General features: G+C 41.3%; 1 protein-coding gene across 1 annotated transcript in view; it reads left to right on the plus strand.

Annotated features, from left to right (window-relative positions):
• The window catches only part of Eif3h (eukaryotic translation initiation factor 3 subunit H), a 90,579-nt gene extending 67,769 nt beyond the window's left edge, over nt 1-22,810 (plus strand). The window contains exons 3-8 of the mRNA XM_059247172.1: nt 9,394-9,561; nt 11,043-11,142; nt 12,214-12,363; nt 19,940-20,060; nt 21,892-22,024; nt 22,554-22,810. Of these exons, the coding sequence (XP_059103155.1) occupies nt 9,394-9,561; nt 11,043-11,142; nt 12,214-12,363; nt 19,940-20,060; nt 21,892-22,024; nt 22,554-22,651 (770 nt within the window). The 3' untranslated portion in view covers nt 22,652-22,810. The remainder of the gene's footprint in view (nt 1-9,393; nt 9,562-11,042; nt 11,143-12,213; nt 12,364-19,939; nt 20,061-21,891; nt 22,025-22,553) is intronic.
• Nucleotides 22,811-24,189: the final 1,379 nt, after the last annotated feature.

The following is a 24,189-nucleotide window of genomic DNA, read 5'->3' on the forward strand; positions in this document are numbered from 1 at the left end:
GTCGCTGAGCTGGTCAGCCTGTGCCTCTGGGGCTGCCTGCCTCGGGCAAGGGGGTGGAGTCAGCTCCCCTACACCTATGCCTTCAGGGTTGGTTCACCTTCACCTGTGGTGAGGGGTCGGGCCAGCTCTTGCTGTAATGTCCAGTGAGAGGCAAGGCCAGCTTTCCCTGGGCCCAGTGAAGGGAGGGCCCGGCTGAGCATGGCCTCATTTCATCTGCCATGGTTCCCACAGTCCCCCTCCCCCATCCCCCATGTGACATGAGCCGCAGACCCCTGCTGCAGCTGGACCACAGACCCAGACATAGCCCTCTGAAGTAGCCTGGGCCGGGATAACATCATGCCCCCCCTTCCCCTGGTGGGGAGCGGGCAGCACAGGCCACCTGGATCTGTATGGCCCCCAGACTCCAACAAGGCTGCAGGTTGTGGCCCAGATCCTAGACCTCCGTGTGGGCTTAGTGGTGTCCTGAGACACAGACTTCAGTACTGACTCCAGCTGGAAGCCCCAGCCACTTAGATTGAGATGGCTCTGGACCCCAGGCTCCATGTGACCTTTGGTGGCAACATGGGCCACGGACTTCAACACAGACCTCGGCTGTGGTAGGACCATGGTTTTTGGCATTAGCCCAGGTCTTGACAGCTATTTTTTTCCTCATGTTTACCCCTTACCCACAGTATACACTATTTTTGTTGTTTTGACAAGTACTCATGATCCTATTCTCTCCTTACACATCAAAAAAAAAAAAAAATCCAAAGGTTTTGTTTTTTTGTTTTTTGTTTTTTACTGCCAGTGTAAATGTCCATTCCTTTTTTTTGTTGTTGTTTGTTTTTTCAAGTAAGAGTTTTTCTGTAGCCCTGGCTGTTCTGGAACTTGCTCTGTAGACCAGACTGGCCTCAAACTCACAGAGATCCACCTGCCTCTGCCTTCTGAGTGCTGGGATTAAAGGCGTGCGCCACCACTGCCCAGCCCAAAATGTTCGTTTCTTAAAACTGTGCATGATAGTTTTCATTGAAGCCTCAAGTGGCAACTGTATTTAGGGCTGGATTCTTGTCTTCTTGGAGATAGGTTTTTTTAATCTCCTGTTGGACAATGTAAATGATGATATTTCCCTTCTTGTTTTGATAGCTGGAATACCAAGAGCCCAAAGTTCCCCATGGTCTGATGCCTCTGTTAACTTCTAGTTTCTGCCTTCTTTTTGCCAATTCAGACTTTTCCTGTCCTGATATTACTGGTTATTGTATAGAATTTAGCATAACCTACTTCAGGGCCTTTGTAGATTTGGGGCAGAACATGAACACACAAACAATTTTCTGATAATTCTTACCTTTTAAGTATTTTATCAACATTTTTCAACATTCCATTCCTTTAGAATATTTTTTGTAGTACCTAGTTTTGTAACCACACTAAGGTATTACCTCGTAGATGGCTGTATACATGAAGGAGATGCTACCTGCCTTACGAAACATGTTTGTCCACACCCATTTGCTCTGCTGTCATATACCGTGCTAGAGTCAGTTTGTAATAGTTTTTCATGGAGTGAAGAATCTGTGTCCCTGATCCTGTGCAGGTAAATTAGCTTTGTACACAAATGTTAAGTGACATGCAATTAACTTTGCAGTGTCTTTGTATTTACTTAGTGAATACGTTTTCATAACCTTAAGGAAATACAGTTTATTGACTGTATTTTGTCTGATTAAAAAGACATTGTGTGTTACGGATGAAGATGTGATTTTCTCTTACTTCTGTTTCATGGACAACTCCTTAAATACACCTACATCCCCCTCAAAATATTTTCAGACATTGTCAAAGGCCCTGAATAGTTTTAAAAAGTAAACTAGAGTCACCCTCCCACCTTGGCACTACTTCCTTGTCCCCAGCCTGACATCTAAAAGAAATTATTTTGACAAAATTCATACTCAGTTTAAGGAATATATCTAGCCACGCAGGACAAAGACAGGATTTTGTCACTTCTTTTAAAGAGGACAGAGCAGTTTTTAGGTAAAGAAGAACTTATATTAAACACTTTATTGTGAAAAATTGAATCATTACCAAAATTCATAAGCTGTCACAGGAGTGGCATTAATAACAGATGTGTTAATTGAAACAAGGGATGAATACATGGTACAGACGGGTGAAGAGACTATGGAACTTTTGAGAAATCTGTGTATTCCATAATTCTCTCCACCCAAAGTAGGCTGTATTTAATTCTTTTTTTCAAATGCACATTCTGTTTGCTTAAATCTACATCTGCTACTAGCTTTGAACATTGCCTGGAACGTATGTGCGGCTTGGCAGAAAGTCTCAATATGAAAAGGAAAAGCACAGAATGAAGTTTGTCTTGCTAAACACTCACAGCCTGTGAGTGCTCCTTGGCATCCCAGCGTGCTGCAGGGAAGAGGCTTGTAATTGTTTCTTCAGAGTCCGCTCTGGGCCGCAGTGCCTGAACAGACAGGGGACTTGTATGCATTGCACTTTGACAAGATGACAGTGTTTGCTGAAATCATTGGTTTGTTTCAGGGCCGTTGTGTGGTGGGCTTGCTTTTAAAGCCACTCGTGTCTTCCGACGGAGTTTCTTTCTTTGCTGGGAAGTGTGTGCTCCAGTGCCGTATCTGTCTCCCTACCTATCTGCGCCAGTGTTTAATGACAACTCAATCTTGACCCAAGTTTCAAAGTAATGTAATGTCTTGGGAGTCTGATTTCACATTACTTTGGCACCTAAAAGCCTTTGGTAGCAGGCTCACCACTTAACTTCTTACGGGTAATGCCCTGTTGGAAGTTACCTTGAGCACGAGAAGCCATGGTGACTCCTCATTGTAGCTTCTGGTGTTGTTTGTTGCACTTGGAGTCAGATGTCATTTACTCCCCATTCCCAGCAAGTTCTATGAATGAGTGGCTGCCTAGGGTTTAGAATCAGAGTCTAAAGGCATGTTGAACTCAGAGGTGTGGTAGACAGCTGTTCTAACAGCATTTCCACAATTGCGATTAGCTCCTTACAGTAATTTGGAGTTAGAGAATGTGCAGGCCAATGATCAGTTAGGGCTGGTTTCTTTTCTCATATCTAGATGTACCCCTTCTTATCCAGGCTCTCCTTGTGTATTTTTTTTAATACATCTTTAACTTGTGTTTATTTTATATAATATTGTCATTAAGAGAATAGGCCTTTAAATTGTTTTTTTTAAATTCAGGTTATTTTGGCCTTCAAGAGTTGCCTACTAATCACAACTCTGTACAACTTCTTTCTTCCAATCTGTTGGACGGAGCTCTAATTTTTATTTCAATTGTGCTACAGCTTGATTTATGCTATTTAGCTCATTTCAGCACCGTCACCTGTTTCTATTCAGCAGTGAAGAACTGTTTCCCAAGTCTTTCAGTGGGTAGGGGTGCTTGCCACCAAGCTCGATGACCTGAGTTCAGTCCCCAGGACCTGAATGGTGGAGGAAGAGAGCCAGCTCCTTGACTTCTACATGCACACATATACACAATAAACAGTTCTGAAAAATGATCTACAAGAGATGTCACTTAAACTGAGAGTGAGGAGTTGAAGGTGAAGGGGGATGGTTAATAATTCTAGAGTGGCAGTCCTTTACTCTAGGGCATGTGGTAGGCTGCCAGAGTAACTCCAGTTACAGCAGTTCAGTATAAGACGACGCTTTATTTTCAGGGTTCCCTGATTGAAAAACAAAAGAAAGCACTGGGAATGTGGTGTTTTTTGTTTTTGTTCCTGTTTTTTAAGAGTAGTTACTGGGCAGTCTGCCTTGGGGCACTTGTAGCCCTGGGCATTTGAGTTCTTTCGACTCTTTCAGAAAAGGTGTGCCTAGAAAAGGGAAGATGAGCGTAGGGTGCCAGCCCTGAAGCAGCTACGGGTGTTGCCAGCAGGCTCTCTGTTGCTCAAGAACGCCTAGAGAGTTAAGACAGTGGTAGAGGTTGAAGGGATTTGTGAAGCGTCAACCCATATAACAATAAGCCGCCTCATAGTATGACACCACCTCCCTTGTATCCGTGTGTAGGCTTTATATTAGTAATCTGATTTGGGTTAGTAATAACTACCAGTTTGTCTGCAACATATATTCACTGCTTGCTGCTTCTTTTCAGTTGGTTAGATACTTGCTTTGCTTTTAAAAAGTTAATTACATTTTATTTATTGTGTGGAGGAGCTAGGAGTGTATGAGTGTGCATCTGTAAAGATCAGAGGACCACTTCAGGGAGGCCATTGGTTCTCTCCTTTCACCCAGGCATAGAACTCAGGTGCCATCAGGCTTGGCAGCAGGTGCCCTTAGCCGCTGAGCCAATGCTCCAGTCTAAGTGTTTGTTTCTTAAGCTAGGAATATTTTAAAGGTTCTTCCCCAGACTTCTTGTAGTGAAATTCTAAGCCCTTCTGTTGAACATTATCATCAATTTAAAAGTAGTCGCTTTTCCGAAGGATTTTCCCTTGCCATTTTTCCTTGGAAAATTCCCAGGAACCCCAAGCCATTAATTCAGAAGTGAATCCCATTGGATGACTGCTTCTACTGCTTCTATTAAGTAGAAAAATTTTCACCCAAGATGGAAGTGTCTGGCCTTGGGCCAGCCTTGAGGAGTTGGCAGCTTATTGTTTCACTGGTCTGCATTAGTGCAGCGAGTTAGGGCTGTTTATTAAGGGCCCCTTCCCCTCTCCTTTTCTTTCCTTTGGACCTGGCTTTCTTCCGTCTGCTGTGAGCCACTCTCTACATAGGAATGGCTAGATGTAAGAGGAATTCAGTCATGTTTCCCAGAGCTGTGGGCTCTAACTTGGCCTCATCCACATACCCTGAGGCTCCTCTGTTTATCTGTGGTTTATAGCTCAATGGATTCTGTGCTCACTTGATCTGCCCACTGCTGATGGCCTAGCACAGCCACTAAAGCAGTGGTGTTAACCTAGCAATCAGAATCCCAAATGGCCATCTTGTTATCAACAGTGTAAAACTTACTGTGATGGTCATATCAGCACTTCGTGATTGATTTCCAGCTACTGTGTCATCTTAACTGAGTTCACTGATAGTGACTGCTGGGAGTGTTACTTTGGTCTTGAGAATTTAGTGGTGCTGTCTACTGTTTACTTCTACTTAGTTTTAGCGACAAGCTTTTTGGAAATTTGGGTGGGGGGAAGAAAAACTAAGTGGGGAGATAAGGACCACATGTCTCTGTCAACATGAGAACAAGGACAGTCTTTAAATATCTGTAGTTATACTGGGTTCCCATGGCTCTTTGTGGCTCTGTCTGGTTCCTTAGCTTGCACATGGTAAAAACATCATTTTCTAAGTTGAATCCAAGTGACCTCTCTCAGACAGCACATGCTTTGGATTGGACCTCTGCCGCAGTGTGGTGATAAATTGTGTGCCCTAATAAAATTTACCTGAAGATCACAGAACAGAAAAAGCTACTAGATTAAATATAGAGGCCAGACAGTAGTGCCACACACCTTTAATCCTAGCACTCAGGAGGCAGAGATCCGAATGGATCTCTTGACTTCGAAGCCACTCTGGACTACATGAGATTGACTCAGTGTAGGAGAGAAACAGCCAGGCAGTGGTGGCACACACCTTTAATCCCAATACTTGGAATGCACACACACCTTTAATGGCTGGGTGGAGAAAGGTTTATAAGACATGAGGAGACAAGAACTAGAAGCCTTTTTGGCTGAGGAAGCTCATTCAGCTAGAGGCTTATCTGCTGAGGTCTTTCAGGCTGAGTCCTAGAGGTAAGAGGTGGCTTGTTCCTTTGTCCCTCTGATCTTCAGGTAAATTTTATTAGGTACACAATATATCAGCATACCTCGGCTTCACGGTAGAGCTACCTCATGTTTGGAGACTAATCTTTAGTCTTTCTGTTACACTGTCATAGACCTTTAAAATGGCAATGCATGTGTTTACTTTGTGACTTGTTTTTGAGATGGGGGCTCCCTTTGTACCTGACTGCTCTTCCAGGGGACCCGGGATCAATTCCCATTACCCACATGGTGACTTAAAATTGTAACTCCAGTTCTAGGGGATACCCTCACACAGCTATTCATGCAAGCAAAACACCAATACATATAAAATAAAAATAAATAAATTATTTTTTAAAAAGAGTTCTGAATCCTTAAAACTGAATCATGAACAGAATCAAGATAGATAATGAACTAACACTTTGTACAGAATGGGCCAGGCACAGATTTTGTTGTATAATGTGAAATTCCAGTACACTGGGATGTTTTGTTTGTTCTCACAGTTTTGGGATTTCTGTGCAGGTCTCTGGCTTGCCTGGAGATCAGGATGGCCTTCAACACATAACAGTCGATCCTCTTGTCTCTGCTTTTCTGTGTTGGGACTGCAGGCATGCACCACCGTATCTGGCCCACTTTGGAATTTCTAAAAGCAGTGTTCTTCGTTCACTTCGTTCACTTGTCTTTGCTCTTAGCCCCTTCTTCCTTTTTATCCTCATTTAAGGTAGTTAGGTGATTTGTGAAGGAGTTTGTGTAACCTTCCAGAATCTTAGTCATTCTCTGTGGTGGAGAAGAGGAACATTGTTCCTTTGGGGCTGTCTCTCTGACTCTTCTAGTGTAGAGAAGGGTTTCATCTTTCTTGGTCTCATTGGAGGTCCTTTTGTGTAGGGAATTGGGGGAGGGGGAGCTGGACATTGGAGTTTTGCTACTGATCTTGGAATCTTTTTTAAACTCTGAGGTATTATGAAAATGCTTTTGTAAAATCTATTTTATCCAAGCTATTTGAGGGGAGTCTTAGCAGGCTTATGGATTGCTGGGGTTTTTTTTCCCCAAAAAAATGCATTTTGATTTAAGTCATAATGCATGTTTGCTTTAGCTAATAGACAAGTCGTTGTTTATAATTAACATATCCAATGAACAATGTGGAGCTCTAGCATTTTGACTGGGATAAATTCTCAGATGTCTTTAGAAATGAAAAAAACTAAAGATCAGAGACAGCAAGATTCCCACAAGGAACTACTGTTCCAAGTTGGTAGATGGCACTAAGGCCCAGCTACTCACTAGCAGATGTGTGGTAGATGCTAACCCTCTTATACTGAGGCTCAGCCACTCACTGAGACAGGTTTTTCAAGTACTGGTGTTTTTTTTTTTTTTTTTTTTTGTTTGTTTTTTAATGTTATTTGTTCTGTCAATTATTTGATAAATCCTCCATCTCCTCTTCACTTTGTTTTAAAACAATCTAGCAAATTTCATTTTAGCTCCCCTTTTACTGATAGTATTAAGTTGTTTATTTGTAAGTTAAATTTGATTAACATTCATCAAATAAGTTTACATTAACTTAAGAGTATTATACCTAGAGGCCAAAAGAATGATTTGGGTTGTTGAGGGAGAATCTGTTAAGTTTGCTAAAAGGAGTGGGATAGTGGGGTGTCTCTTACATCACAGAAAGAGATGGTACTAAGACAAAAGTACTTGGTAGAAGATTATTGATTGAGTTGTGGCTTTGCTAATTTACTTTTTAGATTAATTAAGTAGGTATTGAACTGAGGACCTTCCATGTTCTAGGAAGGTGCTCTAGCCTGGTTGTGGGGTTTTTAACTGTAGTTTAGAATGTAACATGGGTTATAGGGCTTTGTTTTCACATGTTATTTATAAAATTGCAAAAAGATACAGAATTTATAAAAGGGTATAGCATATTAGTATCACCCTCTTTGCCACACCCTTTACATACATACATACATACATACATACATACATACATACATACATACATACATACACACACACACATATATATATATATATATAGTATAGATGGATGTTTTGAGTGTATGTATGTATATGTACCACCTGCATGCCTGGTGCCCACAGGCAGAAGAGGGCATCAGATCCATGGAACTGGAGTTATGGTGATTGTAAACCACCATGTGGGTGCTGGGAACTGTATACAGGTCCTCTGCAGGAGTAACAAGTTCTCTAAACTGCTGAGCCATTTTTTCAGCTTGCCACCATACCCTTTAAAAAAATAAAGAACAAAAGAAGTAATAAGCCAGAGGATAATGAATTGAATGAACTCACTTTGTAGAGAGTTGTTTGTATTCGTGTGCATCCTTACAGCAGTACAGTATCCACCTCTTGCAAGTTTACTGGGGAAATGAAATTTGGTCTTTCTAAATAGTGATAGGAGCACTCTGGGTCTTTTTTGTAGACAGTTTTTAAGTAGGTGAAGAATTTTCAATGATCTTCTACTACTTGACATAAAATCTATAATTTCTATAATTATATAATAACAGATGTTGAAAAGCATTGTGATCTGGGTCTTGTTTGCTTTTGAAACCATAGTGCTATGACCAGAGGAATAGTGGTAATACAGATTTTGGTAAAACTTGATGAAGTTTTGAAAATAAAGTCAGGTTCAAGGTTAAGCAGTTATGGCTCCTCTCTGCAGCCATGCATTCATTCTTCATTATAGAAACAGCTTGGATAGTGCGTTAACTATAAAACTTTCCCCTTTGTTTTATATTTGGTGTGCATTGTTAGGCTGTAGTGTTTGTTTTTATTTATATGTGTGTGCATGTTTGTATGTATGTGAATATGCACCTGTAGAGCCAAGAGGGTATCTAGTCCTTCCTAGAGGTGGAGTTAAAAGCGGTTGCTCAGATGTGGATGCTGAGGAACTAAAGAGAACTAAACTCAGTTCTCTTAACCTTTGAGCCATTTCTTCAGCTCTGTATTGCTTTTTAATGTCATTTATTACTTTATGAATTTGTATCTCTTTTTCTAGTAATACTACTTTAAAAGAATTGTGTATGTGTGTGTGTATACACACTATAGTCATTAATTCAGCAAAAGGAAAAGTCATCAGACCTTTTTGTTGTATACATGGTTATTAAAATATAGCCAGTCTAATAAAAAAAATCCATTAACACAAATGAATGCAAAGAGAAGAAAAGAGAATGCCTTTTTCAAGGTAAGTATATACAGTAGGGGGCACTAGATGAAGGCAAAAATGAATTCTTATGTTGAAGCAGCTATAGCCTGTGTCTGGTTCATGTGCAAGTGGTGTGGTAATTGTTTCCCCTTAGTTTTCTTGATGGATTTAATTCTTAGTTCCAAAAGCTGCATGTAAAAAGACAATAACTGGTCTCACCATTAATCTAGATGAAACTATTACAGTCTAATAATTGTACACCTTTTCTTATGCATCTATTATTTTTAGAGTTGTAGAAAAGAGAAGTATGGACTGCAATGAATAATTCCTTGTTTAGAACAAGACATTAACTTTGTGTTTCTAATGCCTTTTGTATAAAATGTGATTTGTTAAATAAAAAAAGGACTTTGTTCTTTTTATGTGTAAATGAAAAAAGGCTTGTTTTTAATGTTAGTGGCATCATTAAATGCTTGTTTTGTTTGTTTGTTTTTTCCTTTTTCTAATTCCTCTCTGCTACATCATGTAGTCCAGTATCAGATGGAGATGATGCGCAGCCTTCGCCATGTGAACATCGATCACCTCCATGTGGGTTGGTATCAGTCCACTTATTACGGCTCGTTTGTTACCCGGGCACTTCTGGATTCTCAATTCAGTTACCAGCACGCCATTGAAGAATCGGTCGTTCTCATTTACGGTTAGTAGGAGGCTCTTTATTATTCTTTTCCTCTCTTAATATTATTACTACTATTTTTGCTTTCTGTCTTTCTGCCTTTTGGAGCAGCCTTGGCAGGCCTTCTCAAGTAAATATCAGCCCCGTTCTGCAGCAGCCTCCGCAGCAGCTACGTCTAGACAGGGTTTCCTTCTTTCTGTTTATTTTTCTTGCTATCAGAGCCCTGATGTGTACGTTTTGGAATGCTGGAGTAGCTGCTTCATTTTTTTCCTCTTCTCCCTCCCTCCTTGCAGGGGCTGGTGGAATGAGACCAGATGTCTAACAAACCCCGATTGCTTGGCCTGTCTGGTTCTGTACGTGACTGACCAATCATAATACAGTGTGCCAAGTTTTCCTTTTCTCTTTTTTCTTTTTTTTTTTACCTCTGACAGCAGCATACAAAACCTGGACTGTTTCTTAGCACAAAGATTTTTTTCTTTTTGGCCTATTTAATGGTGTTTCCTCAAGCTCTCCAGACCAGATGTTCTGTGCTGTATCAGAACCGTAGGCAATTTAACAGCTTTATAGCCTCCCCCTTCCCAAACACTCACAGTTTGCCATATCTGGCAGACTTGCATATAGTTTCCAGCTGAGAAGTAAATGTAACGTCCTGAGTATCTGTCAGAAAAAATACTAATGAATACGATCAATCTTAGGAGCTGCCCTGAAATTGTTTCAGTGTGTTAGCAATTGGATTACAGAGAGAACAAGTTGTTAAAGTGCACTTATATTGGCTGGAAACATTGCATCATCAGACCTTGATGAATTTTCCACTTGCTTCAATCTATTTTGGTTTTCATTTTATCACCTATTGCTAAAAGTTTCACTGTGTTGAATTTCAGACAACATGAATGTTAACACAGGTTTTAGGCAAGCGTTGGCACACCAGAGCCGTTATCATGCAGCAAGTGCTAAGCTCCCTTCCTTGTGGAGTGTTTAAGCAGTCAGTTTTGACAGAATTCGTTTTTCTCTAAAACTGAAACGACACTTTGGGATAGTGCTTTGACATCGTGGTTTTGTTTTTACAGTCTGCTTTAACAAAGAACTGTGAACAGCACTCACTAGGGTGATGCACTTTGTTCCCAGGGCTATTTGTTTTCAATTTATTGACTGAAGGGCTACAGAAGTGTACACAGAGATTTTCTATGTTTAATATTCATGAGTACTTTTCTCCTATTTACGCAAGATCTATAGAACATATCATATATTTAATTTTCAACAAGTTTACTGGTTCTAGTTGAGGAATGGATTTGAAGATATCCTACCTAGATTTTGACTCTTAGTTTTTGTTTTAAGGAGGAAGCCATTCTGGTTTTAATCAGCTTCAAATTATGTCCTGATTATTTATTTTGGTCTTCATATTTCAAAGCTTGTGTGATTAGTAACAGTGTGCCCAGAACTAGTACTGTATGAACACTGGTAGTGACAAACTTCTCAGTAATATTTTTCTCTTTTTCTTTTTTGAGATCCCATAAAAACTGCCCAAGGGTCTCTCTCACTGAAGGCATACAGACTGACTCCTAAACTGATGGAAGTTTGTAAAGAGAAGGACTTTTCTCCTGAAGCGTAAGTGTTCCAGGCCTATGAGGAGTGCGGTAAAGGACTGTGTGTTTCTTCAGGGAGTTCGGTTTGCCACATGTATTGAGTCCTTGGTCGGGCTATGGTAACGCACGCCATTGCCGTGTGGATGAACAATTCCCTGCACTGTGCAAGTGCCACTTGATTCTCCCTCTCCATGTGTGAACTGGTCTGTGTGGAAAGCCTCAGCTGCGGTTTCACTTGGTGAATTCAGCTAGTGGGAATTAATTAGGCACCGTATTTGAAGCATTTTATACGAGGTAGAATAAAGGGGGTGAGAAGAGTGGTTAGCCACCATCAGAGTGCAAGCTGTAGCCTGCTTCTGCGCCACAGGGCCCCTTTCACGAGGACGCGGAATAGATCTAAACGTGTCAAGGAGTCTGAGACAAAAAGGGCTTATTGGAAATTTAAGGGATAACAGGTAAACATCACATTACCTGTTCTGTGATTTGACTTTGTGGCATGGGAATATATACATTAAAAAAACATTTAGAATTCTTCTGTTATTGTGAAGTGTTTTTTACGTCTTATGAAAGCTCATGCTGAACAGTTCATCTCTAGTTTTCCAGTTGGCTCCTAAAAAAAATGACATGTGTAGATTTTTCCAAGCAAAGCTGACTCCTGACCAGTTGTGAGTGTGGAGTTGCAGCTAACCTAGGAGAAGCAGTGTTCCGGCTGTGCTCTGACCTTGGTGTGGAGTCTCCTGTGACTCTTCTCTGACACTAGCCTTTCTGAGGTTAGAGAGCATGGCCCTCTTCTAGTGCCTTAATGTAGATTATATCAGTGTCACTGAAATGTAAGAATTCCTGATTACAGCCGATGAGTAGTTTCTTTGCCGAGGACCTAATTTAGGGCTTATAGCTCAGATTCAAATCATTTTCAAAGTTACTCAAATCACTGGACCTAGGTTTGGCAATCACTTCCCACCCCAAAGCTTTTAAAACAGCTAATGAATTAAAGACTGTGGAGAGTGCTTGTAATTAGGTAAAATGTAAAAAATACTCAATTTACCATTCAGTTCTGACCACCAGCCTCAAGTATTTTTAACATGCTTCACAGATTGAAAAAGGCAACCATCACCTTTGAGCACATGTTTGAGGAAGTGCCGATTGTAATTAAAAATTCACATCTGATCAATGTCCTAATGTGGGAGCTTGAGAAGAAGTCAGCCGTAGCAGATAAACATGAATTGCTCAGTCTTGCTAGCAGGTAAGTGACCCTTCCTAAGGAAAGTCCCCCACCCAGCTTTTTAAAAAAACAGTTTTGCAAACAATTCTTTTGTGTAGACTTTCCTTGTGAAACAAGGGAAAATTGGTGGGAAACACTTGGAGGTTACTAAGACACGTGTGACAGCGTGTAGTTTTGTGTGGCCCCATTCAGACCCCTGTGAAAACCATAGGTGATCCCTGATGTAGGAGCCCTGGGCTGCCTTCTTTTTACACTGTCATTTGTACTCTGATAGGGAGGGGTTGCTGACATTTAGTTTGATACTGTTTACTGTACCAGATCCCAAGAGACTTATTAGACTGCTCTCCGAGTCTTTAGTAATGCTCAGGAGCAGAGGAAGGTGCTTCATCTTACTGCGGTTGCCCTTGTTCAGATGGAGACTTCCTAAGTAATAAATGTTCAGCTAGTAGAGTATGTGACCGAAATTAGCATTTCTGAGCCTGACCCTGGCTTTTGCTATTTGCAGTGTCCTCTAGTGGAACTGTTTTAGCCGTCGGATTGGCAGGGAAACATTTTTATTTTGCTGTAACACTGATTGAGATGTCCCGGAACAAATTGTTGTCTTTCTGAAATTACTGTTTATCTCCCTAGTGCCCCAAAGTCTTGCTTGTTTTGTTTTGTTTTTAATTTTTTCAGTCATGGGGATTGAGTGCAGGACCTCACACATGCTGGGCAAGTGACTGTTGTTGAGCGACTGCTTGAGTCCCCAGTCCTCCTCTTAGTAGAAGTGTTAGTAAATTCACAAACAGCTGCTCTTGAAATGCCCTTCAGACTAGTGATTTTCCTCTGTGGTAGGAGGCGGCCTCAGGAGACTTAGAGTGTAAAATGAAGACACAGAGTAGATAGTCGACTTAAGTGTCTGACTGTAGCTTAGGTCCTAAGAATTCTTCTGCCTCAGACTTCTAGGCGCTGGGTTTATAGGTGTATGCCACCATACCTGACTCAGGTGTATTTTCTTAACCAATCAGTCTGGAGTAGAACTTCAGTTATTTATCAGATTTGTGGTTGTCATTCAATAGGAACTTGTAAGAGAAATGAAAAGCTTTGTAATTATGAGAGGAACAAAGGACTGGACACCAGTTCTCTGTGTTCTGCATGCATAGCACTGTAATTCAGGTGACATCCTCCATCACAAAGGCCACTGTAAAGGCAATGAAGGACAACAAGATGGAAACTGATGGTAACCAGAATGCTAACTGATACAGCCAGCTTGCAAGGAACCAAAGAGTGTACTGTTCAGTTGCAAAGCTACTTTTAGAACAGTCCTTAGGTTTGTCTGGGAAGACCAGATTTTTCTATTGTTTTACAGAGGTACTTGGTACACCTGTGTTTAAAGAATCACGCTAAGGACTTTAGCTGGAGTTGTCCTGCCTGGCCCACAGTCAGGACAAATCTCTCTCACCTGCCAGTCCCACAGCCGCTCAGACCCAACCAAGCAAACACAGAGACTTATATTGGTTACAAACTGTATGGCCGTGGCAGGCTTCTTGCTAACTGTTCTTACAGCTTAAATTAATCCATTTCCATTCATCTATACCTTGCCACGTGGCTCATGGCTTACCGGCATCTTCACATGCTGTTTGTCATGGTGGCGGCTGGCAGTGTCTCTCTGACTCAGCCTTCCACTTCCCAGCTTTATTCTCCTCCTTGTCCCGCCTACACTTCCTGCCTGGCCACTGGCCAATCAGTGATTTATTTATTGACCAATGAGCAACACACTTGACATACAGACCATCCCACAGCAAAGGACCCTCTTTAAAAGCACGTGAGGTTACAGTTTGATGTATTAGTATACAGCTGTACAACTCACCTCTTCCTCTCTCCCCTGGCTTTCTACGTTGAGCATACAAAAGAGCACAGCCTTTGTGCAGCTGACAGGTCACCAGTGAGCCTGTCTGTAATTTCTGTTTGTTCCAGCAGCATTTGTAGTGGCTGAGAATATTATCCTAGTTTGCTCCATCACCAGAAATCTCCAAGTACTGTTTTATTATGGTTTTATCCTCTATATTGTTGTGACTTTGAAAGAGAGGGCTCTGCTTTCCCTGGGAAATTATTTTAAAGGGTAAATTAGTGTTCTGGGGTAGAGTGGGGGGATGGGTGGGTGGTGGGGTGGGAAATAATGCCTGTCCTGTGAACTGATATGTAGAGCCAAGTGATAACTCTGCCTTAAAATACCAGAATGTACATTTTGTACATCCTCATTTTCTGACATTAGTAGTATAACATGGTAATACTTGGATATGTGCCTAATTAGAAGCTTTTGTTACTCAGTTCCTTCTTCAGATACTAGGTTTATGTTCTCTTCCATGACCCATATGTGGGTATCAATTCTTTTATTTACAGTTAGTTTGTGTTTTCACACATGCCTGAAATGTGCAGTTCCTTTTGTTTGGAGTCTTAGTCCTTTACATTTTACTAGATGGGCATTCTAAATCAGTCTTTGTTAGTTCTGATATTTGTAGAGCACAGGGCTTGAGCTTTTAGACAGTAAACTGGGGGTGAGCGTCCTATATTAAGGATAATAAGCATGAACTGATGCTGTGGTGAGAGCCGTCTTCACACTGTCTTGCTTCACATCTGTTTAAGCTGTCTATTTTCAGTTCTTTGTTTCCTTGGCAATAAAAGACAGAGCTGTATTATAGAAGCTCCTCACAGGAACTCCCTGTTTCTGTACGTACACTGGCTAAACCAATACTGAAAAGATTGCCTCAGAAAATTGCTCCTGGTGATGGGACTGATTTTCTGTGAATGGTATCTGGAGTCAGTATGAATTGTTAATTGCTACTGCCGATACACTGTGTGTCTTTTTGAGTGTTTCTAACTGGTTGTGTTTCTGAAGACCACTGTTATAGTATACATGTCACAGTATCTTTGAAGTCTGCATAGCTATAGTTATATCAGTCTTTTTTGACTGTAATTACATATACTATACTGCTTAGCATGGTTTAACAGTCGAAAGACATTAGTGCAAAGGAAGATTTAGGAATTTGTGAGGGTGGTTCTTCTTCCTCCTCCTCCTCTTCCTCTTCTTTTTCCTCTTCCTCTTCCTCCTCCTCTTCATTGTCATGTGAGAGAGAAAGAGAAAGAGAGAGGGGAGAGAAGAGAGGGTGTGTGTGTGTGTGTGTGTGTGTGTGTGTGTGTGTGTGTACACACTCAAGTGCTCATGGGGGCCACAGTTGTCAGATGCCCCTGGAACTTGAGACACAGGTGATCATGCGCCATCCTACATTGGTGCTGGGAACTGAGCTTGAGTCCTGTTCAATCAAGAAGAGCGCATACTCTTAACCAGTGAGTACCGCTCCAGCCTCAGAAAGGTCTATTTTAACTTTCGTTGCTAAATTAAATTGCTAAAATAAGTGTAGCCAGCCTCCTTCTCTGCATGCGGTACCTCTCCTGCTCTCTCTGTGTCATCTCCCCGCTGTGGGAGTGGGGGTGTTCTTCCCCTGTCCTCTGTGCTTAAAACCAGCCACGTAGCCGGGCGGTGGTGGCGCACGCCTTTAATCCCAGCACTCGGGAGGCAGAGCCAGGTGGATCTCTGTGAGTTCGAGGCCAGCCCGGGCTACCAAGTGAGTTCCAGGAAAAGGTGCAAAGCTACACAGAGAAACCCTGTCTCGAAAAACCAAAAAAAAAAAAAAACCAGCCACGTAAATGGTATTTCTTATACTTGACATAGTTCTGTTCTTTCACTGTTAAAGTGCTTGGCCCACAGGCAACTCTATCCTGCCCCAACTTTTATGACCTCACTGAGTTGAGGGACTCTAAGTGTCCATCTCCAGCCTAGATTTTCATTTCATATCATTCCTAGTTTACAGTCATTGCCAGGCTTTTCCAGTTGTAGAAAGAATAACCTTGACTTGATGCTGTTATTCTCCAACTTTCCACCCCTTCCTTGTTTTGTGTTTAAAATTCTTGATAGGATTTTCTGTCACTGTCTTTATCTCCTCATTTCCTGACATCCCCACACTACAATGTTTCATCCATTGTGTGTTGTTGGAGCTTGTGGTGGCTTGAATATAGTTGGCCCCCATAAGCTCAAAGGGAGTGGCATTATTAGGAGGCGTGGCTTTGTTGGAGTGGCTATGGCCTTGTTAAAGGAACTGTGTCACAGTGGGGGTGGGCTTGAGGTTTCCAAAATCAGGATACCGCCCAGTATCTCAGTTGACTTCCTGTTGTTGCCTGCAAGATGTAGCAGTCTCAACTCCAGCACATCTGCCTGCAGGGCTGCCATGCTCCCCTTCATGATGATAATGGACTGAACCTCTGAAACTAAGCGAGCCACCCTAGTTAAATGTTTTCTTTATAGGAGTTGCTGTGGTCATGGTGTCTCTTCACAGCAAGAAAAACCCTAAGACAGAGCTCTCACCAGAGTTTTAAAACCTTGCTTGTCATGTGTCCCTGGATGCTGTCCCTTGGCACTGAGTATTGTTGGCTAATTCATGGGACTCTTCCTTTGGGTTCCATTAATTTAGTAAGGGTTACTTTTTACTCACCGACAACTCTCTTGCTCATCCCCCTCCCCAGTGTCAGTGGTAGTCTGGATCTGTCTTCCCCCCACGTACATTGAGAGGTGAGTTCATCTCAATTCCATGAACTTTTGCTACTTTAAGCCAAAACTTCATTGTTTTTCCTTGACTTATTTTGATTTTAAAACTTCCTGCTTTTTTCTCATTTGTTTTAATTTGTTCTTATTTTTAACATCCTACTTTTGACCTTTTCCTCTTTCAAAATAGATATCAGATATCTTGCTAAATACAGACAGGTTGCTCATATTGCTCCTTTTAAGTCTTTGCTGGGTCACTGGAGCCCAAGACTGCAAAGGTCTGTAGTGTGACTCCTGCCTGCCTCTGCACTGACATAATGCTCGTGTCCCCAGTTCTGAGTGTATTCTGGTCTGCGAGCTGTTCACCGTTCCTTCCATGCGTCTCCTTTTTCACACTGGTATTCCACCACACTGCTTTTGCCCAGTATCTATAGTATGCGTTTCCACTCTCCTTGCCTGCCTGCCACCATCTCCTTTTCAAAAACCCCAAATTCAGTTGTCAGATAATCTGGGAGGGTCTCACGTTATCCTACCAAACCATCTTTTATAAGCATCTGTTGTACATCTGTTGCAGCACTTAACCACGCTTACGTGCTTGTCTCTTTACTTTCTTCTTGGTGCCGTGTGTTAAGTGCAGTAATATCTTACAGATGAATCCTTATTGTCTAAGGGGGTGACTGGCAGTGAAAGTATGGCCTCAGTACTTGTTGAAAGAATGAGTGTGAGATGCAGTATTGTTAAATTCATTGTAAGTTATTTGGGAAGCAATGTGACTAATCAGTGGTTCTGGACATTTGGTTAGCTACTAGGGGAAAAAAAATCACTCTCATTCCTCATCTTGCACCATATGCCCAAACACTTGAGTCTGGGTGGGTTAAAATCAAACTACTAAGAAATTAGAAAACAACAACAAATAGCCAAATTCTCAGAGAAGAAATACTTTTCAAGTTAAAAAGTGGTTCAAAAATTTCAATGGAATACTGTAACTGTGAATTAAGTATTAGTATTAAAGTAGCACTTGAAGCTAGGTGTGGTGGCACATGCCTAAAATGCCAGCACTAGGGAGATAGAGGCAGGAAGATGGAGGAGGTTGGCTCAAGGTTAGCCTGAGTGACAGCAAGTATGAGGCCAGTTTGGGTTCCATGACACCCTGTGGGAAAAAAAAGAAAAGAGGAGGGGAGGAGAGAGGAAGGGGAGAAGATAGAAAGAGATTAGGCAGGTGGAGTTACTGAGTCAAGGTTGTCTAAGAACTGCTTGACTAGAATTAAAAAGTAGATTTATTCACACACACACACACACACACACACACACACACACACACACACACACACCTCATTCTATTATACTACCATTTAAAAAAGAACCCAAACCCTCTGATTTCCTGGTTACATACAGATGGAATCCATAATTTGCTTAGATTTACATTGATTTGGTCCCAAGCTTCCCAGTCTGTTTCTTCCTCAGCCAGTTGTCTGCTCAAACCAGGAAACTGAGCCACTAGTACCCTGCTCCTCTGTGATACCATATGTGTAAAGGCAGCAGTTCTGCTCACTTTGCTGCATGCTCATTGCTGCTGTGCTTGGTCAGGCTAAGGGCATTTGTCCCTGGAATGGCACATCTCTATTTGTGGTTTTTGTTCATGTTTTGGTTTTTTTTGAGGCATAATTTCTCTGTGTAGCCCTGGCTGTCATGGAACTCGCTCTGTAGACATGGCTTGCTACAGAGATCTCTATAGACTCAAAGATCCCTTACCTCTGCCTCCCACGTGCTGGGATTAAAGGCATGTACCACCATCACACCTGGCTCACTTTCAGTGTTTTTAAAATAGACATAATTTCATCATGCTATTTTAAAGGAAGCAGGTTAGTCTTTAGTTGGCCAGGGTGCTTTCAAATTTTAGCTGAGAAGATTCATTCACACAAACCACGTGACTGGGTTAGAAGGAAGGTTTGATGCCCCTGGGCTCCTTGGGTGGTTTTTGTTTTTAAATCAAATGGATTTTAAAATGCCTATTTCTTGCCTGTTTCAGGCCTTTCATCACTTGTACTTATCTTTTCTCTGGAATGTTTTTTGGCATAGCTAACTCCTAAACCTCTGTTTTCAGCCTGTCATCTCCTCAGAGATATTCTGACATATATCTAAAGCGTCTCCTCAGCTCTCTATAGTTATAGGTCCAGTGAAGATGGAGATCGTGTATGTCTGATTCATTTCTGTCTCCCTGTTTCCTAAGGCTGAGACTGCCATGTAATAAACTTCAGCAAATGTCTGTCTGTTGGAAGATAGTGAATGGGAGTCCTGGTTGTCAGCCAGCTGCTGTTGGAATATGTGTGTCTATCAGTTGTCCGGGCTTCCTTGAAGCAGCAGATGATTGCATGCAGCAGTGGTGTATATTGTGGTCATTCTGTCAATTGTTATCATCCCTTTATAAGAAGATGTTAGTAACTGAACTTCATTAGAAGTTTCTGGAAAGACAAGAGAGTATAAAAGACTACCTTGTAGAATTCTAGGAATGGCGAGAGACAAAGATATCTTCATCTGCTCTGCAGAGTAAATGCTGATGTTACCTTAGAACTTGCTAGATAAGAACTGCAGTTTGAAGGGCTGTAATTGTTTACATGTTTTTTTCTGGTGACTGCTAATTTAGAGTCCTAGGGGCATAAGGGAAAGGTTTTCAGGAAAAAGTTCAGGAGTAGAGAATTTAAATTAAACTTGGCCTTTACAATGGGCCTTACAAATGCCCATTATAGATGTCTCACTAGATATGCTGAACAGTTCCTGGCCCTCATCCCTGTGCTTTGACAGGAAGAAACAGAGCTGGTGCAGACACTCCTGGGGTTATGCTTGAGCTTGACTAGGAAGCTTAGTAACAAGCTCTCACTGTTGGCTACCCTTGCTTCTCCATAAGTATGGGCTCATTCCTTTAACAAAAGGCAGGTTCAGTTAACATCTCAGAACTGTTCAGAGCACATGCAAAGCAATAGCCTGAAGAATGACATGCCAATTTATTTTGCTTTTCAGCAATCATTTGGGGAAGAATCTCCAGTTGCTGATGGACCGGGTAGATGAAATGAGCCAGGACATAATCAAATACAACACGTACATGAGGAATACCAGTAAACAGCAGCAGCAAAAACATCAGGTGGGTATGGAGAATTCAGCAGTCATCCATCTTTAGGTGCAAATGCTTCAGGAGTCTCCTTCAGAATGGTTGGGAAAGCGTTGGCTGCTTACCTAATGACCCTCATATCTTAAAAGAATAGTCTTTATATAGTCTTATTTATTTACACCTTGTACTTAAAAATACCTGGCTTACAGAGAGCAGGTCTATTTGGCTCAGAGTGTAATGCCAAGGTTATGCAAATAGGTGATACATTATTGAGAAAATCAGAGGCAGAAGAGAGCCACAGTGTCACAGCTCATTTCTTCACTAACTGTAATTGGTTTGGTAGTGGCTCATTGCGGCATACTTAGCAATCTTCAGTTCATTTAAAAACTGAGCAATTGTGATTAAGAGCAAGCAATTTTGATAGGAAATAATAGACCAACTGCTGTGGAATAGATAGTGTAGTATAGATAAAACCCTAGGATTACCCAAATATTCTCAGGCACATACATAGTCTTTTGTGCGTTTAACCTTTTCTTTATTCGTGTTACCTGATGGCCACGTGGCTTTCATAGTGTCTTGTAATACTGTTTTATTACTCTGAAATGTTCTTAGCCCTTGATTCATAGATAAGTTGACTTCAGAATGTTTATCTGTGAAAATGGTATTTAAATATGACCACTCTGCTAAAATGTGCTATATACTGTGTTGTTAAACAAACTAAGCACAGCTAAGTAGTTCTTAGAGTATTGTATTTAAGAAAAAAATCTTAGCATCAGTTCACATATATAGTGAATTTAAAATACATGGTTTTGCTGCATTTGAGTGGAGAAGACATATATAAATCTGTAAAGTGTTCTTTTAAATTGAACATGCAGCAGGTAGTGTCTGATGAATTGTGGGAGAGAGGATGGGAACCTGGGTTGGTTTCCTTTTCTCGTGTGTTTTTCAGTAGGGAAAGGACTCACATCGGGTATCAAATTCAGTAACAGTCCTATGTGTACTTTTTATTGTTTTAGAGTATTGAAATCTAACATTGATGTTTATGCTTAGTGACACTGCTCAGAATCCCTTTTGTCTCAGCATCCTTTATCTTGTATGATGAGATCTTTGCAAAGCAAGCTATGCTTCATTAGAACCGTTGTTAGCACTGGTTTTCATAGGGATCCAAGGACTTCGAGCATATATTAGCCCAGGGCAGTGTCTCATTACTTGACCGTACAATTTGCTGCTGTGACAACAAGCCGCCTAAGAGCACTCTTTCTTTCATTGTAATTGGCATATGATTTATTGTTGGTCAGTGTCTTTGAGTGTATCACTGCCACTTTTTCAGACAGGCATCGAGAAGTTTGTATGTTGGGAAGTATTGTGTGAGCTGGTATGGCGCAGGTGAGCACTAAGAACAATGGAGTAACAAGAAAAGCAGCGGTAGCTACGTCATCGGAGTTACCATGATGGTATTCTTAGTGTTGATAGTTTGGGTCAGTAGAGTAGTGTGATACTTCGTTGTTAATGTTGAGATGACTCATCTACCCCTTTGTCCAAAGTGTGAACCCGTCACTGGTGAATCATGACCCTAGGCCCTCTGTTGCCACGCCTATCCTGAAGCAGTAGTAGACTCTTAGAGCACACAGTGAAACTTGAGTTGATGAAAAATGAGATGTCTTTATTGCTGCCCTATTGAGCTTCACAGAAGTCAGTTACCAAGTATTGTCATTTATGGAAACTTTGGAATTCAGAGCTGCCAGGTTTGCTGGGTGTGTGTGTGTGTGTGTGTGTCTGTGTCTGTGTCTGTGTGTGAGTTTGTGTGCGTGAGGTCTTTGTTTTCTTGATTAAGAAAAATAAATCATTTTCTCTTTGATTTTAGTATCAGCAGCGTCGCCAACAGGAGAATATGCAGCGCCAGAGTCGAGGGGAGCCCCCGCTTCCTGAGGAGGACCTCTCCAAACTCTTCAAGCCCCACCAGGCCCCTGCCAGGATGGATTCACTGCTCATTGCAGGTATCACTGGCCATGGGGACACATGTGGCTTCTTGTCTTCTTCAGGGATCAGTATGTAATAAAAAAGTCCCAAACAGCATTGTGAGTCATAAAAACTAGTGTCTTACAAATGGTTAAAAAATTGAATTTGTGTCTAGCGCCTGCAGTTTCTGTGGCTAAGAACTTGTAACCCTTTTGTGTTAATCCTCCTGCCTGCTGAGGAGAGCCTGTGCTATTTCTCAGATGTCTTAACACAATGTGGGTCTGATCTGAGTGGTCAGATGTTGATGGACAGCTAATAGATAGGGGCTTATGGCTGGTGATTATTAGAAAGTACTGTTTTTTGTCATAGTTTAGGCCACTAAGAGTGGAAGATAGACAAAGAGTGCAAAAGACATTCTTTATCTCTTGTGGAAAATATCATTAGATTGTTCTTTCTTTATTGAATTTTTGATTTAAAACAAAATACAAGTGATTCTATTTTCAACATTCTAGGTCATTTTGCAGTTTGTTGAACATTAATTATGATTTCTCTTTCTCAAATATGCAGGCCAGATTAACACTTACTGCCAGAACATCAAGGAGTTCACTGCCCAGAACTTAGGCAAACTCTTTATGGCCCAGGCTCTTCAGGAATACAATAACTAAGAAAAGGAAGTCTGCAGAAAAGAAGTGGAGTAGAAGACTGCTGAGACTTCCTCAGAGTAACTCTTGGAACAATGTTTCTGTCCTGCAAGTGGAGAGGGATTCTCCAGTGCCACTGCTGCACTCTTTTTCTAGCCAGCAATAAAACCTTGATTGATTGTGCACCGGCCTTTGGGTTTTATTTTGTGTTGATGTCTTTATTTCCGGAAAAGATGAAAGAAGTCTTGACCAGAGGCTTCACATGCACTCAGACTCCAGGCACTCAGCTCACATTCAGTGCATGCTCCTGTGGCATTCACTGCTGTCCATTTGTCCATCTCCTCTCTCTCTCTCTCTCTCTCTCTCTCTCTCTGCTCTGGAGGTCTGTGGGCACTTTGTGTACTTGCACAGGTATCCTCCTTTTTCTTCAAGTGGTAGGCATCTGTTTCCATAATGAGAAAAGGAATTTCAAAAAGTAATTTATGAGATGATCATATTTTCTATTAAAATGAAACTCATCTTTTGTATATTTGCTTAGGACTTCGTATTTATCTTCCTATACCACAAAGTTTTGTATTATCACTGAGTATTATAGATGGAGGAAGAAAACTTAGAATAGTAGTGCATTGGAAAAAGCATATTTGAATAATTTTATACACAGAGCACGGTGACACCCACCTGTGAATTATCTCGGTACTCAGGAGACTGAGGCAGGAAGCTCATGAGTATAGTGGCTACACATTTGAAAGATTATTGAAGATTCCACATTTGTATAACCCCAGAATTAGCCAGATATGAAGAGATTAGTCATCTGTGTGAGTATTGGTATTCTAGACAGTCTGTACCGGGTATGAAGTTGTCAGTTGAGTTTTACCTTTAAAAGCTTAGGACCTTGAACATTCTAGAGACAAATCAAGTATCTAATTTTGTATGTCACTCTTTGCCCAGGATAAATTCCTAAAAATGGGCCTGCTGGCCAAGAGGTTTGTAAATTTTAACTATATATCCAAATTTCTTCAAATAGGGTTCTGCTGGGGATGCAGCTTACATGTAGATAACTTGCCTAGCATGTGGGAGGCCCTGGGTTCAGTCCACAGTGCAGGGGGTGCGGGGGGTGCAGGGTATTCTGCATGTTGGTTTTTCTGCCCCTGGTGATCTCTTGTTCAAGACATTTGAGGGAAAAAGACACTGGGTGTTCTTGGTTTGTTTCCCTGCATTCTATTTGCCTGGATATGGAATTTTATTGCCACTAGACACCCACTCCTGAAATGTCAAAGAAAAATGGAGGCCTGTCAGCTCAGACATGCCCTTAATTACTGCTCTTTTAATGATGTGAGGTGACCTTACTAGTTTTGACCCTGTGTTTTCTAGAGGTGTGATCTTTATACCCTATGTTTAGATTCCACTAACTCAGTAAAACTGAATGCATGTTTCAGTAGTTTCTTACTTAGGAATTATTGTGAGAAAAACTTTAGGAAAATAAGGCTATCACAGTGTAGTGTTGGGAATAGCTTCAGACTAGAATTCAGTTTTAGTATTACTTTGAGATATTTTTGGAGACA

This window comes from Peromyscus eremicus, chromosome 20 (genome assembly GCF_949786415.1).
Source record: "Peromyscus eremicus chromosome 20, PerEre_H2_v1, whole genome shotgun sequence".
Lineage (NCBI taxonomy): Eukaryota > Metazoa > Chordata > Mammalia > Rodentia > Cricetidae > Peromyscus > Peromyscus eremicus.